The following is a 14,442-nucleotide window of genomic DNA, read 5'->3' as shown; positions in this document are numbered from 1 at the left end:
GTACATCTCTCATGCGAGTAATCCGTTGAAAAATTCCGGTGACCGTCAAACCCAACGCCAATCCGAGCAACACGCAAGTGCAGAAATAGAAAAACAACCATCACCAGAGATATCGAAGGAATAAAGGTAGTAGTGTATCAAAAAGTAATGTACAGGAAGAAGGACGATATGTCGTAGGTAAAGGAAGCAACCGGGGTTGCAGACCCTTCAAGCAGTCATGGCGATGGCAGGAGAAGACGCTTCCGTCATATTAGGCGGAGCGGGAGTCAGTTCACCATCGCCAGTGCTCTTCTCGCTGGGGACGCCACTGGCACTCTGATTGGCCTTGCTGTCGCTGTCACCAGTCTCGAGAGCCATGCCCTGAGCCTCGTCGTTCTCCTCGGACTTCAATGGGCGAGGAGTACGCCACGAGGGCAGCATCCATTGGATGCCAGTGAAGCTTTTCAGCTGAAGTGGCTTACGCTCCCAGCGACGGCATGGGGCCCCGGTGCGATCCAGAGCGCGTAGACCGGCATTGATGGCACCCAAGTTGGCCTTGGGACCAAGCTTATGAGCCGCCACCAACTTGGCAGTGTCGACGGTGCCGTCATCACTAGAGGACAGTTAGCAAATGCACCATGATCAATTGATCGGGTTGGAGGAACATACAGTCGGGGCTTCTTCTTCGGGCCTGGCTTGCCTCTCGGCTTCGGGGTAGACTCGCTCGTCTGGTTGAGGCCTCGCTTGGTGCCCGGCTTAGGGCCCGGAACGCCCTTGCGACGAGGGGTGTCTGCAGCCGAGGTGCCTGGGGCGGGCGTGGACGCAGCATCGGAAGCATTGTCCACGGACGAGGGAGGGAGAGGTAGTTCGGCAGACGAGGAAGCCGGAGACGAAGGTTCCTGGATCTTGACGGGCGAGTCGATATTGCTGACGCTACCCCGTTTGCTCTTCTTGTCCTTTCCCTCGGGCGGTGGTGTCACGAACTGGCTCAGCAGATCGGTGGACAGCTTGAGGACCACGATCCTTTTGGAAGGTCCAGATCGGCTGGAGCGACCGTTTGTGGTGGAGCTGGCAGAGCTGGCGGCCGGCATGGTGGGCTAGCTAGTCTCGAATTCGACCAAGGACGAAGTCGATGAGATAGGTTGGGTTGCCCCTTCAGACGATGCGAAGAGGAGCTGGGAGGAGAGTTAAGATAAGAAGGGACCCCCCGATCGGGCTGTTCAGGCAGAGACCACAGCCAGACGCAACCAAAGGTGAAGTTGGGTGAGGGTTTTTAAAAAAGCCGCAGGACGTGTTGGGGCGAGGAGGTGGATGAATTAAGTGACGATCGTGGCGTGGGTGTTGAGGGATTGGTTGGTGGGGTGGAAGGAAACCGAATGAATTGGGGTGGTGGTAGTCGTGGGCGGCGGCGAGACTCGGTCAGAGAGAGGCGAAAGTCTGGCAGGGCTGAAGAGGGAGGCAGTAGAGGTGAGGCGCTGGTGACATACTCCGGTGGTGAGGATAGGGCGGTGGTGGTGTAGGTGGTAGTGAGGGTGAGGATGATGATGGTGATGGGGGAGGAAGATGGAAGGAGGGAGAGGAGAAGAGAAGGAGGGAGACGGGGAAAGGAAGAAAGGGATGGATGGGGATGTCGAGGCGCCGAGTGGTGGTTTCATTGTGGTGTGTGTGTGTTTCTCACGCTCCTCGTCTAGGGAACGACAAGCCAGACTTTTCTGGTGCGGTCAGTCCAGGAGAGAAGCTGAAGGTCAGTTCCGACTGCCTGGCCCTTTTGCGCTGCCACTTGCCTTCGCCGCCCGCCTTTTCCGTACTTTACTTTACGGAGTAACCCCCATTTTACTGGGTCCCGGCGCGTTACCACCGCGTCTCCATACCGTCCGATACGCGTCTCCTTCTCTCATAGATAAGCAAGTTGGCTAACAAAGTTGACCTCGAGAGCCAGCAACAAAACGGTTCCTGTCTGTCAGAAACACTGAGTAACGTCCCCATCTGGACGATTACCAGTACCATACCACCGCGCATCACATCATCTCCTGGACTATCCGGAGAGCCGTATGTCCGTATGAATGCCTTCATCTAACAACTGCAATTCTCTCTCTACAATAGCAATAGATAGTTAGCTACACACTTATTTATTCATTCACTTGAATACTTTGGAATCATTCAATAGACCAACAATACAACAATACTTTATACAAATAACACTCAAAGAGATACCAACCCTCTCATTCACTACCATCCCCAACCAGCCACATTCTCTCTCTTTCTTCCTCATCCGTGTTCTTCCCAGTCCGGCGCTCCGGTCTCTCTCCCTCTCTTCGCTCTCGTCCTCTCTTTCTCTTCTCTCTCCTATCACGAAGAGGAAAGGGAATGAACAAAAAATATGGATCGCCCGTCCCGCCTGGCGCCGCTTAGACTTTTGGGTCAAATGAACGAACGAACCGCAGCCGCTTCCGGCTTTCCTTCTCTTCCCTTTCCCCTTCCCATTTTGTTACTACTTGATTTTTTCTTTCCCATTAATTCGTAAGCGTTCAAATTAAATTTTCATTTTTAGTTTACTTTTCTTCTTTGGTGGATGATCATTCGATCCATCTGTTTTTGCACCTGATGCGCCGCGCAGTAGATAGGTTACTACATTACTCCGTACATACTTTGAACTAAAACCATGCATTGTGCATCAGCTGAGTCTTATTTCCAAGGAGTACGGAGTAGAGGAGTAGAAGAAAGAGGAGAACTGTGAATGACTTCCTGGAGACCAAGTGACCGAGTAACTACGGAGTAGTTGGCTAATATATCCAACAACTGACCTAACCTACTATCTTTACTAGTAACTTCTAGCTACATAATCCCCCTCCGGCCAAGCAACAAGGATACGGAGTACTAAATGCCACTATCCAGGGGGTTCCGATGTAAGTACTCCATACAAAGTGGGTGAAAAAAATTAAAGAGGGGGTTCCAAAGGAAAGCTCGGGGCAATCAATCAATCAACCATCCAGCCAACTAGTAACCGCTGCACTACGGAGTAAAAGGAATCAATCCATGAAATCCCTCAAGTGAAACCAGCATATCTGGCCCCGATCGGCCAGGCTGCCTTGCCTTGCCACTTGGTTCCGGGTTTATAATCCATTCCATGGTCAACTTACCTGTTGTGTTACAGCTGGAGGTTGACAGATAAAATATTAGTCGGCACTGGAATTTGTGAATAACGATATATAGTATACTTAGTGTCTACTTGTTTACTTGTTTACAGTGTGGATGCTACTTACTGTGGTTGCTGGGAATGAAACAGGCCACGCATTTAGTACTACCGCGGGCAAGATGGGGATGCTGCAGTGGTCATTCCTGATCGCCTCATGGCTGAATTCTAAGCCGGACATATTAGTTCACCACTATTGTGTTAGTATTGACTACTAAAAGTAGAGATCGACACCACCATCGTTCGGATTAATCTACCAGATAAATATACAAAGTAATGAATATAATAATCACTTTTCATCACTTCGTACGAACAATATATATTTAACAAAGAAATATATGTATTCACTACACAAAAAAAAAGAAATTACAATATCTTCACTTTACTTCACTTCACTTCAACTCCATCAATCTGCCTTCCCCTGCTTTTTCCGTCGAATCACCTCGCCAACCGCCTGTTGCACTCCCGGACTAGCCCGAACACTGCCCAGTACCAGCGCCTCCTTCATGCCCTTCCGCAGCGCCGTCACACCCTCACGATCGCCCTTGAACGGCGCGAATCCCAACTGCAGCAGCCGAGTCGCTTCGCCATCCGTCGCCCGGGAGAGCTGCGCCAGCTGACCCAGTTTCTGCATGGTCTGCGGACTCAGACGATCGCCCGGGGCAGACGACGACCGTTTACTAATCTCCGGCGGCGTGACCTGCGAAATGAAGATATGCAGAGTGACCGAGGCACGCTGGGCCAGCGTCAGGATCTGAAACGGCAGAAGATAGAACTCGGGACCCTTTGACGAGAATCCCAGCAGGCCCTGTAATCCGGCGGGGATATAACTCCACGGGAGTATCAATGCCGCAGGACGAGTAAGTAGAATCGACTCGAGGGTAACGAGCGCAGCAAAGGTGAAGTAGCGCCACTAGACGAAGCACCCACTGTCAGTAACTCATTATCACACACACCAATCCAAGTCGAAGAACCGCAAGCCTTGGTAAGAGAAGGGAAACTCACATAACGCCCCCACTCCGACCAATACGTAAACTGCAGCACCACAATAGTGACCAACCCGATCAGATACTGCGGCAGGGACCGCTGCACCCCAGCCATGACAAACTCCTGAAGGGTCCTCTTATCGCCCCAATTCAACATATCCGGGCCATACATATCATACGCGACCCGCTTCACAGGGTCCAAAAGCGTATCCTGCGCCAGTCTCAGATAGACAAAGTAGCTGTCTGACACGGCGCCGCCGGCCTTATCTGGGTGATGCTGGGCAGCAAGACGACGGAAGCGCGATTTGATAGTGCGTTCATCGGCGAAGGGAGAGACGCCCAGGGCGCGGTAGAAGTCGCCTGCGACTTGTACCCGATGGAAGGTCTCATAGAGAGTGTAGAGGAGATAGCTGGTCACGACGAGGATGTAGATGCGCCGGCGGTGTCGCGCATAACGTGGAGTGCCGGGCTGAGGGCGGGGTTCACCTGCGCGGATGGTGATGCCATAGTAGACGCTCTGGACGATGGAGGTGACATACTGGATGCGAATGTGGTTAGTGAATGAGGATGTGAAACTGCGCAACATGGCGCTTATAGAAATGCGGAGGGAATGGACACGGTACTCACGTTTGGGAGAACAGCCCAACCGAAGAAAGAGAGAAGCGACGACATGGGCGAATGTGATATGCCAACACAGTACACAATACTCAAAGCTCCATCAAACCAGTAAGCAAATATCAACCCCAAGAAAAGAGCGACGACCACCAAATTGCTGGTCCAGAGGATGTTTGTCTTTACTATGCCTCCCAACTAATCACCCACTCCGGATAGAGGCCCGCCTCACCGCCCACCCCACCGCCCGCCTCCACTCGCAAATCCGAAAAGAAAAAAAAAAAAGTCAAGAGGGAAAAAAAAGAGGAAGGCATCCAGTTCAGTTCCACCGGCATCAAATCAACCGAACCTCCCCTCCATTGCGCCGCCAAACCTCGTCCTCAATTGACACAATGGCCCTCGACGCAATGGACCTCGACCCCCACCCGACAGGGCCAGCCAGACAATCATCGCCCGAGAAAGACCGCAAGCGCAAACACAAGGACACCACATCACCCAGCAAGAAGAAGCGCAAGCACGAAAGCGATGCCACCTCCTCCAGCAAGAAGAGCAGCAGCAAGAAGTCCACCAAGACCAGCACCAGCACCAGCACCAGCAACAACAAACCCACGATTCCCGACTCCCCTTACACCCTCACCACCGCAACGCTCTACCTCCCACTCTCTCCGATCTCCATCTCACCCACCCACGCCCTAGCCTCCCTGCTAGCAGAGCACCTTTCCCCTCTCCTTCTCACCTACTACGCCCCCCTGAAGGGCATCGTCCTCGCCTACTCCAATGCCTCGATCTCCAGCACCCCTCCTTCTTCCACCAACATCGTGAACAACGCCGAAGACCCCAACCTCCCGCAACCACTTACTCTCGCCCGCACCGCCGGCGAATACGGCGTCCTGTACGTCTACCTCACCGCCACGTTCCTGGTGTTCCGGCCCCAGCGCGGCCAAATCCTCGAGGGATGGGTGAACGTGCAATCGGAGGGTTTCCTGGGCGCTATCGTCCTGAACTTGTTCTCCGTGGGCATTGAACGGAAACGCCTGCCCCCGAGCTGGAAGTGGATTCCCCCCGGCGAGGAATTGGAGGAGCAGGAGCAGGAGGAGCAACAGCAGGCATCCACCACCTCCGCCACGGAAAAGGACGACGAGGATGATGATGATAGCGACTCCTCCAACTCCGAAGGAAAGAAGAAGGCTGCATTCGACCCCGCCAAGGAACTCTTCCGTCCCATTGCCCTCGCCGAGGATGTGAACCCCCTCGCTGATACAGATCCCACTTCCACCTCCACTAGCAACAACACCACGGGTGGTTACGACGACGACGAAACTGCCGCCGCAGAAGGATACTTCCAGTCTGTGTCTGGCCACCGCGTGCGCGGCACGATCAAGTTCCGGGTCGTGGATGTGGATGTGATTCCGGGATCGGAACGGGAGAGTGGATTCCTTAGCATTGAGGGCACGATGTTGGATGAGGAGGAGGAGAAGAGGGTTCTGGAGGAGGAGAGGACGGGTGTGATTTCTTCTTCTTCTGCTCCTTCTAGCTCCTATGTTGGCAGCGGTGCCACCGGCATGACGCCGAGAAAACTAGGCTCGGTGACTACTATGTCTGGTGCTTTGGCGATCCGCTCTGCATCTGCGTCGGTGGCGCCGGAACCAGAGGTTGTGGATGTGCATGTGGAGGAGTCGCCTAGTAAGAAGAAGTCGTCGAAGGAGAAGAAAGAAAAGAAGGAGAAGAAGTCTAAGTCTTCCAAGAAAGAGAAGAGCAAGGAGTAAATCACCCAGTCAAACAAGTCTGATGATTGACTAAACGAGTGCCGGGACATAATGAATGCACTGGATGATGGATGGGATGGAGGCGGGGTGGGAGGTGGGAGGTGGAAGGGATACTTGACCTGTTTATAAGTATGTGTGCATGTTATATATTTTTCTTTCTTTCTTTCCTCTCTTTTTTGTGCATGTGTGTATCGTATTCAGCTTTGTTTTGTGGCTGGCGTTAGATGGGAATATCAAAAATATCTGATTTCTTTGATTGTGGCTGTCATTGCCAGCTGATATATACTCCTAGATGGATGCAGAGAATGGAGCTGGTATTCTGTATCATTAAGGCTATTCGAATCAAAAACTGAATCCTCTACGATACACTACTCTCTTGGCCATCCTCATATCATATACTAGGCGCATGTAACTGATTATACTAGTAATAGTTGTAGTTGACTGGTAGTAGGATACTAGTACTAGTACTATGGCTTGCTCCGGAGCGGATATACCATATCACGTTATGAACTGTAGAACACTCTTCGTCTTTCATTCCAATAGATATAATCATTATCGCTAATATTAAATACAATCATTAGATCCTCACAGACTCAGGCACACCCACAGTAAGTACATCCACTCCGCTCTGGATCTGCGACTTGGTCGGCATATTCTTCCGCCGCATCAGTTCAGCACACTTGACCATCACCGGATCCATGCCCATCGTGGCAACGGCCACCACCGTGTCACCCTTGCAGTAATACGCAGCGAACTTGGCGTTCTGGGGCTCTCCCTTCATCACCAGATCGTCCCATCCGCCCACGGTGCTTCCGCAGTAGCGCAGCTGGGCGCCCAGGGCGGACCAGAAGATGGGAATGAACGCCTTGGGCTTGAGCGATTGCAATGATCCACTGTGGATAATCGCGCGCGCTACTCCCCTCCCGGCATTCTGGGCCACGTTCCAGTGCTCGATACGGGTGTATGTGCCCTTGTCCTGGTCTGCTCCCGGCCCGTGATACGGGTACGTGGCGATATCGCCAATAGCAAAGACGTCGTCGTTCAGTCCGGGGACCGCAAAGTGCTCGTTGGTCTTGATGGACCCATCCTGCTCGAGAGTGACGGATGGGTTGCCTTGAAGGAAGTCAGTTGCGGGACGTACTCCCACTCCGAGAATGACCAGGTCTGCTGGAAGCACGGTGCCGTCCTTCAGATGAACTGCGCCGACCTTACTAGAATCCCCGCTGGAGGGAGTCGCCTTGTCCACGCTGGCGGAGAGCTTGAACTTGACGCCCGCCTTCTCCAGGTTACCCTGGAAGATGCGGCCGACCTGCTCACCCATCACGCGTTCCATCGGGGCCTTCTCCATGCCGACGATGGTGACGTCGTTCTCCTTGGCAAGGCAATTGCCCACCTCCATACCAATGAAGGAGCTGCCAATAACAACGACCTTCTTGTTCTTCTGCTCGCCCAGTGCCTGGTGAATGGCCTGAACGTCCGGAATGGTGCGGAGCACGAAGATGTTACCAAGGTCCTTGAACCCTTCAAGAGGGAGGGTGCGCGGCACACCTCCTGTCGCAAGGACCAGCTTGGTGTAAGGGTACGACTTGCCAGACTTGGTGGTCACCGTCTTCTTCTGGAAGTCAACCCCCGTCACATCGTCATGGGCGACTTCAATAGAAGCTTCCTTGTACCACTCCTCAGGACGCCACTGGATCTTCGCGGCATCCGCAATTAGCGCCTTGGATAGCTTCGTGCGGTCGATAATGAGGTTGGGTTCGCGGGTGATGACAGTGATGGCACCCTTGTACTTGTTTTCACGGATCGCCTGGACCACACCAAAGGTACCGCTTCCACTGCAGGGACTCCATCAATATCCGACCTTAATCTTCACAAAGGAATCGACTTACCCGCCAACAATCACTAACTTCTCCTGCTGAGAAGCGCTACACTTCACAGCGGGATCTCTCTGAGCGGACTTGATATCGGCTTCACTGGCATTGATATAGACAGCACCATTCTTTTCAAACACCTCGAATTTCTTCAGCGCATTTGGGGCCGGCGCATCTTCGACATCACCGGTCTCCACATTAAAGCAAGCTATTCGACATCGACGTTAACTCTATTTCCAGATTCATATGCAAGGGAAAGTAAGAAATATATAGATAGGAAAGAAAGCCCTCACCTCCATGCCAAGGACAGGTAATTCTCCCCTCGGGAGCCACAACACCCAGCTTCAAGGGAGCACCGTAGTGGGTACACTTCGGGGTCATAGCGTGAACCTGACCGTTATACTTAACCAGGAGGACCTTGCCATCCTGAATACCCTCGACTTCACATTCCACCTTGTCCATGTCCTTGATGTCCGCCAGGGACGTGATGTCCTTGAGTTTGTAATCCTGGGCCATTTTGAGGGAGTTGGTGGAGAATTGTGCACGTAGAGGTGCTCGCAGTGAGGTATGGATGGGGAAAGAGGAGGATCTCAATTTACTAGAAGAGGAGCAAGAAGAGGAAGGGGACGTAAAAGCTCTAGAGGAAGCCGAAGTGGGGTGAGTACAACAGGAGCAGCGACAGAGAGCTGAGTTGCGACAACTGCAACGACAGCGGAGATGGATGCGGGCGGATGAAGAGGAAAAGCGAGCAGGGGAGGATAAGAAGGATGAGAAAGATGAGGAGGATGAGGAGGAGGAGGAGGAGGATGAGGGGCAGCAAGGGGACCAACGAGCTGAAGCACGAAGGAAGCTCTGACGGGCGACAGCAGCACCAGCAGGGAGGAGGGGTCGGGGCATGGAGACTTTTAAATGGGGTTAATTGGAGGGAGGAAGCACGCAAAGCGACTACTAGTAGTGAGCTAGTAAAGAACTGAAGTATCAGTAGCCATCAATTCATGATGCCATGGCATGGAGGAGCTTTATCTATCGTCAGTCACTTCTCCATCGTCAAGGAGGAAGACCATGACATAAAGACGCCCGCCCATTCCGACGGAACTGCCATGGAAACATTCCAAATACACACACAATACACATAATAACAATACACCAGTCGCTCCTTCCTCATCTTCCCTTTTCGATGTTGAGGTCGTGCCTTCCCGGTTCATCCATCAACCCACGTCAATGACGTCGCTGCCATGACGCCCTCTCCACCAATCAGCACTCGTGTTTTGTCAGACTGGCCCCGGGCGAAGTGGGGCCCATCCACCTCCCCGGTGGGGACCTTCATGACTATGGACTCAGAACAAGTAGAATACTACTTAGTTTAGTAGATACTTCCTCACGAAAGGATTACGACAAATGAAATTCATCATGTGTTACCCCATGGAACCCCCCCGGAAGTATTATACACAGTAGGGCGTCATCATATTTACAAACAACATATCCACCCATCTATCCATACAACCCCCGGACCAATCCATTTAACTACTGTCATCTCAACTGCTTCCATTCCTTCGTCGGCCCATTGACTGTCGCGTCACCCGTCGGGTTCGAGGAACGTTTTTCTGTACCCATCCAGACCCTCGGGGAAGTCGATGTGAGCGCGCATAGTCCTCATCACTACCCCCCGGCGACACCGGCGGGCTCGATTGTGTCAGGTCCACCACAGCAGACAACTGCGATGGCTCCGGTTCGTCTTGGGAAGGCTGCGGCACATTCTCCGGGACAACGCTGATCGATGAAGCTTCCTGCACTACCGGTGATTTCACCCGAGGAGATGGTCCAGGCATGGGAGACACCGATCCCGCTAGGGACATGAGCTCCATCGTTCCGTTTCCGCAGTCCTGGTTGCTACTGTGTCGCCCCTGGCGAGACGTCTGTCGTCGTTGTCGCTCCTCCTCGGCCTTGTCAATCTCGTAGAAAGGATTGGGGATGATGGAGTAGGCTGACGACTGTGAAGGCGACTGGGGTTCTTCCTTGGCAGGCGCGGCGGATGTCTCCTTCTTGACGGCCGGGGGAAAGTACGTTTCCATCAGGTAGTTGAACGACATCACACTCACGGGGCTACTAATCATTTGGAGATCGTCGTCCGACGCGTTGGCCGCAGAACCACCTTCATTGGGGTTGTCGGGGAGAAGCATGGAGTGCAAGGTCGATGGAGGGTCCTTAATCTCGGGGGCATCCTCCGGCTGTCGACCGTTCCGGCCATTTTCGCTGTCCTGTCCAGCCGGGGGTGGTGTAGATCCGGACACCGGAACTTCATGACTACCTTTCGATCTGGTTGTCAAGACTGCGGGAGGTGACTGAAATCCGTCAAACTGCGGTGATTTGATGGGGCTAGAGTGCATCGATAGCCCCTCCGTATGGTCAATAGGCGCTTGGTTTAATGACTTCTCATCCGGGCTAGTCCCTTCCCTTTCCACGTCTCGCACTGGTGGAAGGCGATCCTCGTACTCGCGTGTGGCCTTGGCTTCGTTCGGACTGGGCTCCTCTGTTGCACGGGAGCTTGGTCGGGTGAGCGCAGGAACGCCAGACGAGTGTAAAGGAAATTAGTGTACTGACATGCTGGATTTCCCAGCATTCCCAAGACCTGCAGGGTCAGCAGATCGGAGAAGCTTGGGTTCAATCAGGTCGGCAAATGACAACTCCCGGAAGCCGTCGTCCTCCTCTTCGTCCATCCCGGGCATCTCAAATCCACTGTATTGCGGCTTATCATTCTCCTCATCCCAATCCTGGTCATCCCGCGCCTGTCGTCGGTCACGCTTGGCTAACCGGATTTTCATGATTTCGTCGTCAAAGACGTCGTAGATCCGGGCCACTCGATATCCTGAAATTGTGGGCTGCCAGCTCGTAGCCTTGGAGATCTCCAGCTGTCGGAAAGCAATGATCGAGCCCTTCTTCAAGCCATCCACACTCATGTCATGCAGAGAGGATGGGTCATTAGGCAGAGCAGGGAGGTCGTCTGCCGTGTCCTCAATTTGGTCCTCCACGGGCTGCCCTGTGGCATGCTCCACGCCCTCCATGTCTCCATTTGGTTGCTCGGCATCATCGTAATTTAATTGTAGGTCGCCCCCGGAATAGCCGTAATCGCCATTCTCATATCCTTCTTCCCCATTCTCATATCCTTCTTCCCCATTCTCATATCCTTCTTCCCCATCGTAAACTTGAAGCTGCTGCCGCCGTCTTCTCTTCTTGCCCCAGCCTTTACGCTGCCTGATGATATCACCAGCTTCAGTGTCCCAGCGCTGTTCGAAGGGAAATGGAGGAGCGGTCAGCTCAATATCATCATAGATACACTCGGTAGCCCGGAGGATCAACTTGTCTTGCCAGTTCTCATCCGAATCACTTTCAGGCGCCTTGACTGTGTCCTCTTTTGGAGACCTTGGAGGTTGAACTTGATTGTTGACCTTGCCTGCAAGTTTCCTCCGAGTAGCCTCCTCATCTTCTTTGGTTCGTGGAGTTCTAACCCCAAGCGAACCAAAAAGCATCCTCCTCGAGCTAGCAACATCAAGAGTACGCCGCTTGGAAGGTGGACCGGCTTCATCCTCGTCATCAGCAACTTCGGTTGCAGGACGTGTGTGGCCGGTGGTCTTGACGCTCTGTGGGGAAGTAATCTCCTTCGGCTTCCCCTCAGTGACATCGATTCCCCCCAATTCAAGATCGCGGAGCAACTTCTGTCGCTTTGCTTCAAATTCCGCACGCTCTTGCTCTTTGGAATCGTGCTTGTCTTCAGGAACGTAGTAAGAACGTCCGTTGGCCTCTTCCCAGTCACGGAGAGCAGCAAAATCAGCCTGCGCGGGCAGGGCACCAAGCTCTTTTAGCTTCGCTAGCCTGCGTCGCATCTTGTTACGCTCATTACTCTTCTTAGTTCTCAAAGAGCCAGCTCCTGGAGGATTGGTCTTCGTACGCATCTGCACATCTACATCCGAGTCCGAAAGCTCGTCCTCCGATTCAGACGTGGACATATCAGAGTCAGAGCTCGAGTCTTCTTCTGAATCAGACGAGGAAGCCTCTGATCCGGAAAGCGAGTCGTTATCGGAAGATGAATCGCTTGCATTGCTGGAATCGTCTGAGTCACTAGAGTCGCTGGTCTCACTCGTATCGCTGCTTGCAGATGAGCTGCTGTCGCTGGTACCTGAAGCCGAGCCCGTCGGATCCTCCTCTGGGATTGATATCGCTTTGCTGGCAACGGTAGGACTCGATTCCACCATGGACGGCTTCGCTTTCTGGTCTTCAAAGGTCACCGCCTTTGAATCCCTGCGAGTACCGGTCGAAATATGAGACTCCTGGCTAGAAGGATGTGCCAGGGAGCTCTTTCTCGGGGCCGTTTGATGAATATTGGGTTTGGAGCGTAATGGATAGCCTGCTTGCTCGACATCGATGTCTTCCGCCGTAGGCATAGGGGATATCTCCAAGTCTTCCTCAAGTCCCTTCAGCTCTTTTACCAAGTCTTCAGTGATATTTGATTCTTCCGAGTCGCTTTCCGAAGCTTGCTCAGGCGACCCGTCAACAGCATGTCGGATGACTGTCCCATCGCCATCCTCCTCAGGCTCATGGTAGTCCTCATAATCATCCTGGTAAGCATCCGTGTATTCATCATCCTTCTTCTCCAGCGGCTGCTCATTCGACCTGATCACAGGAAGATCTCTTGCAAAGCCCACTTGATTGGATGGCGCCCATTCCGTATCTTCCTCCTCGTAGCGCGATCCGTAATCCCAGCCCGCAGCGCTAGTGCGTCGTTTCTTTCTCGGAGGAATCGTGATCGCGGGTCTTGACGATGTAGGTCTTTTCAGGAATGGCTTTCCAAACGGGACCCCATCGATTAGGTGTTTGCCGTCGGAAGATATTTGATGGCGACCGGAAAGCCGCCTGGCTCGAAGGTCTGAGATCTGGAGGGCGCGTATCCTGTCAAGATAGATATACATGAGCTTCAATCCAAGAGCAAGATTTGCGGGGACAACCACTTACAAGATTTCATCACCGTCCCGCAACAAGCCTTCCACTTCCATAAAGTGCAAACACTCCGAGCCACCAACTTCAACCACATAGTCCTCGAGACCCCACTGTCCACTGCACTCCGTATCAAACAAAGCCGGTTCCGTCTCAAGCGGGACAACCTCATTCACATCCTCCAGGAGCTGAGCGATCGTGTACCCGCCATTGGAATACAGCGCATTAGGTGCACGCGTCGAAGCCAGCGCAGAAGATGCGGCAGGAAGCATGGACGAAGCGCTGGGCGCATTGTGGCCGAAAAGAGACGGCGGTGACGTTGTCCAAAGAATGCGCGTGACGGGCAGGCCGTGGCGCTGGATGATAAGATGGAGACGCATGGTGGATGGAATGTTGGGATTTTAATTAATGCTCCTCCCCTGTTGCTTCGGACCAGTCGCACTAGCAACAGCTAATTATAATTATTTAGTAGGATGGCGAAAAGCAAAACAAAGTCATGCAGGAAACCGTCGCGTTAATGCTTGCCAACGGCGAGATGCTTTCCAACTTGCTTGTCGCGTCGGAGGTATGTGTACAAGTGTTGGGAAACCGCACGAAGGGGTTGCAGCTAAAAGCAAGATCACAACATAGACATCTTGAACGCTAGAAACACAGCAAAGATCTTAGGAATCGAAGAGTGGAAAGCGTGAACCAGAGAAAGTAGAAAAGTGACGGGAGGAAACTGCAGGTGTGACGGCGACCAGCAGCGCGGATGTTGGACCGGGCTAAGCCTGTTCGGTCGTTACACCTAAGGCATCCAGATCAACTATTCACCAGCCATTACGGTCAACTATAGCTTGAAGTATATACTAGTTCCATTATAATGTTCCTATTAATTATTTCAATAGATGGAATGGCAATATCACGGATTAAACTGATTCAAGTCGCCCGTATAGTAAGTGAGAATGCATCAGGTGGTATCGAAGACCAAAGTAGAATCCATGAACTTTCATCGAGGTTTCCTGTTAACTCCGGAAAGATGCGTGCAACAACACGGGCACTTTTTG

General features: G+C 52.7%; 6 protein-coding genes across 6 annotated transcripts; 1 reads left to right on the top strand and 5 right to left on the bottom strand.

Annotated features, from left to right (window-relative positions):
* Nucleotides 1-207: 207 nt before the first annotated feature.
* Nucleotides 208-1,070, bottom strand: ASPBRDRAFT_137813 (uncharacterized protein; the record flags this gene model as incomplete). Its single annotated transcript, XM_067618935.1, has 2 exons — nucleotides 208-592; nucleotides 649-1,070. 2 exons carry the CDS (start codon nucleotides 1,068-1,070, stop codon nucleotides 208-210), a joined length of 807 nt encoding a protein of 268 aa, XP_067473833.1.
* A 112-nt stretch (nucleotides 1,071-1,182) lies between these two features.
* Nucleotides 1,183-1,757, bottom strand: ASPBRDRAFT_421503 (uncharacterized protein). The gene has a single exon (XM_067624745.1). The coding sequence runs from the start codon at nucleotides 1,632-1,634 to the stop codon at nucleotides 1,296-1,298; it is 339 nt and encodes a 112-aa protein (XP_067473832.1). The 5' UTR covers nucleotides 1,635-1,757; the 3' UTR covers nucleotides 1,183-1,295.
* A 1,647-nt stretch (nucleotides 1,758-3,404) lies between these two features.
* On the bottom strand, nucleotides 3,405-5,007 carry ASPBRDRAFT_48883 (J domain-containing protein). The gene is made up of 3 exons (XM_067626181.1): nucleotides 4,990-5,007; nucleotides 4,178-4,884; nucleotides 3,405-4,085 (listed from the first exon to the last, which is right to left on the bottom strand). The coding sequence occupies exons 2-3, from the start codon at nucleotides 4,742-4,744 to the stop codon at nucleotides 3,579-3,581; spliced, it is 1,074 nt and encodes a 357-aa protein (XP_067473831.1). The 5' UTR covers nucleotides 4,745-4,884; nucleotides 4,990-5,007; the 3' UTR covers nucleotides 3,405-3,578.
* On the top strand, nucleotides 4,845-6,890 carry ASPBRDRAFT_48882 (DNA-directed RNA polymerase I subunit RPA43). The gene is made up of 2 exons (XM_067626180.1): nucleotides 4,845-4,884; nucleotides 4,990-6,890. Exon 2 carries the CDS (start codon nucleotides 5,163-5,165, stop codon nucleotides 6,534-6,536), a length of 1,374 nt encoding a protein of 457 aa, XP_067473830.1. The 5' UTR covers nucleotides 4,845-4,884; nucleotides 4,990-5,162; the 3' UTR covers nucleotides 6,537-6,890.
* A 223-nt stretch (nucleotides 6,891-7,113) lies between these two features.
* On the bottom strand, nucleotides 7,114-8,923 carry nfr1 (putative AIF-like mitochondrial oxidoreductase (Nfrl); the record flags this gene model as incomplete). The annotated part of the gene is made up of 3 exons (XM_067621486.1): nucleotides 7,114-8,371; nucleotides 8,426-8,615; nucleotides 8,701-8,923. 3 exons carry the CDS (start codon nucleotides 8,921-8,923, stop codon nucleotides 7,114-7,116), a joined length of 1,671 nt encoding a protein of 556 aa, XP_067473829.1.
* A 1,019-nt stretch (nucleotides 8,924-9,942) lies between these two features.
* Nucleotides 9,943-13,776, bottom strand: ASPBRDRAFT_200893 (uncharacterized protein; the record flags this gene model as incomplete). Its single annotated transcript, XM_067621485.1, has 3 exons — nucleotides 9,943-10,951; nucleotides 11,009-13,351; nucleotides 13,415-13,776. The coding sequence occupies 3 exons, from the start codon at nucleotides 13,774-13,776 to the stop codon at nucleotides 9,943-9,945; spliced, it is 3,714 nt and encodes a 1,237-aa protein (XP_067473828.1).
* Nucleotides 13,777-14,442: the final 666 nt, after the last annotated feature.

This window comes from Aspergillus brasiliensis (genome assembly GCF_001889945.1).
Source record: "Aspergillus brasiliensis CBS 101740 unplaced genomic scaffold ASPBRscaffold_20, whole genome shotgun sequence".
NCBI classification, from domain to species: domain Eukaryota; kingdom Fungi; phylum Ascomycota; class Eurotiomycetes; order Eurotiales; family Aspergillaceae; genus Aspergillus; species Aspergillus brasiliensis.
Note: the sequence above shows the minus strand (reverse complement) of the source record. Positions and strands in the feature narration are given on the sequence as shown.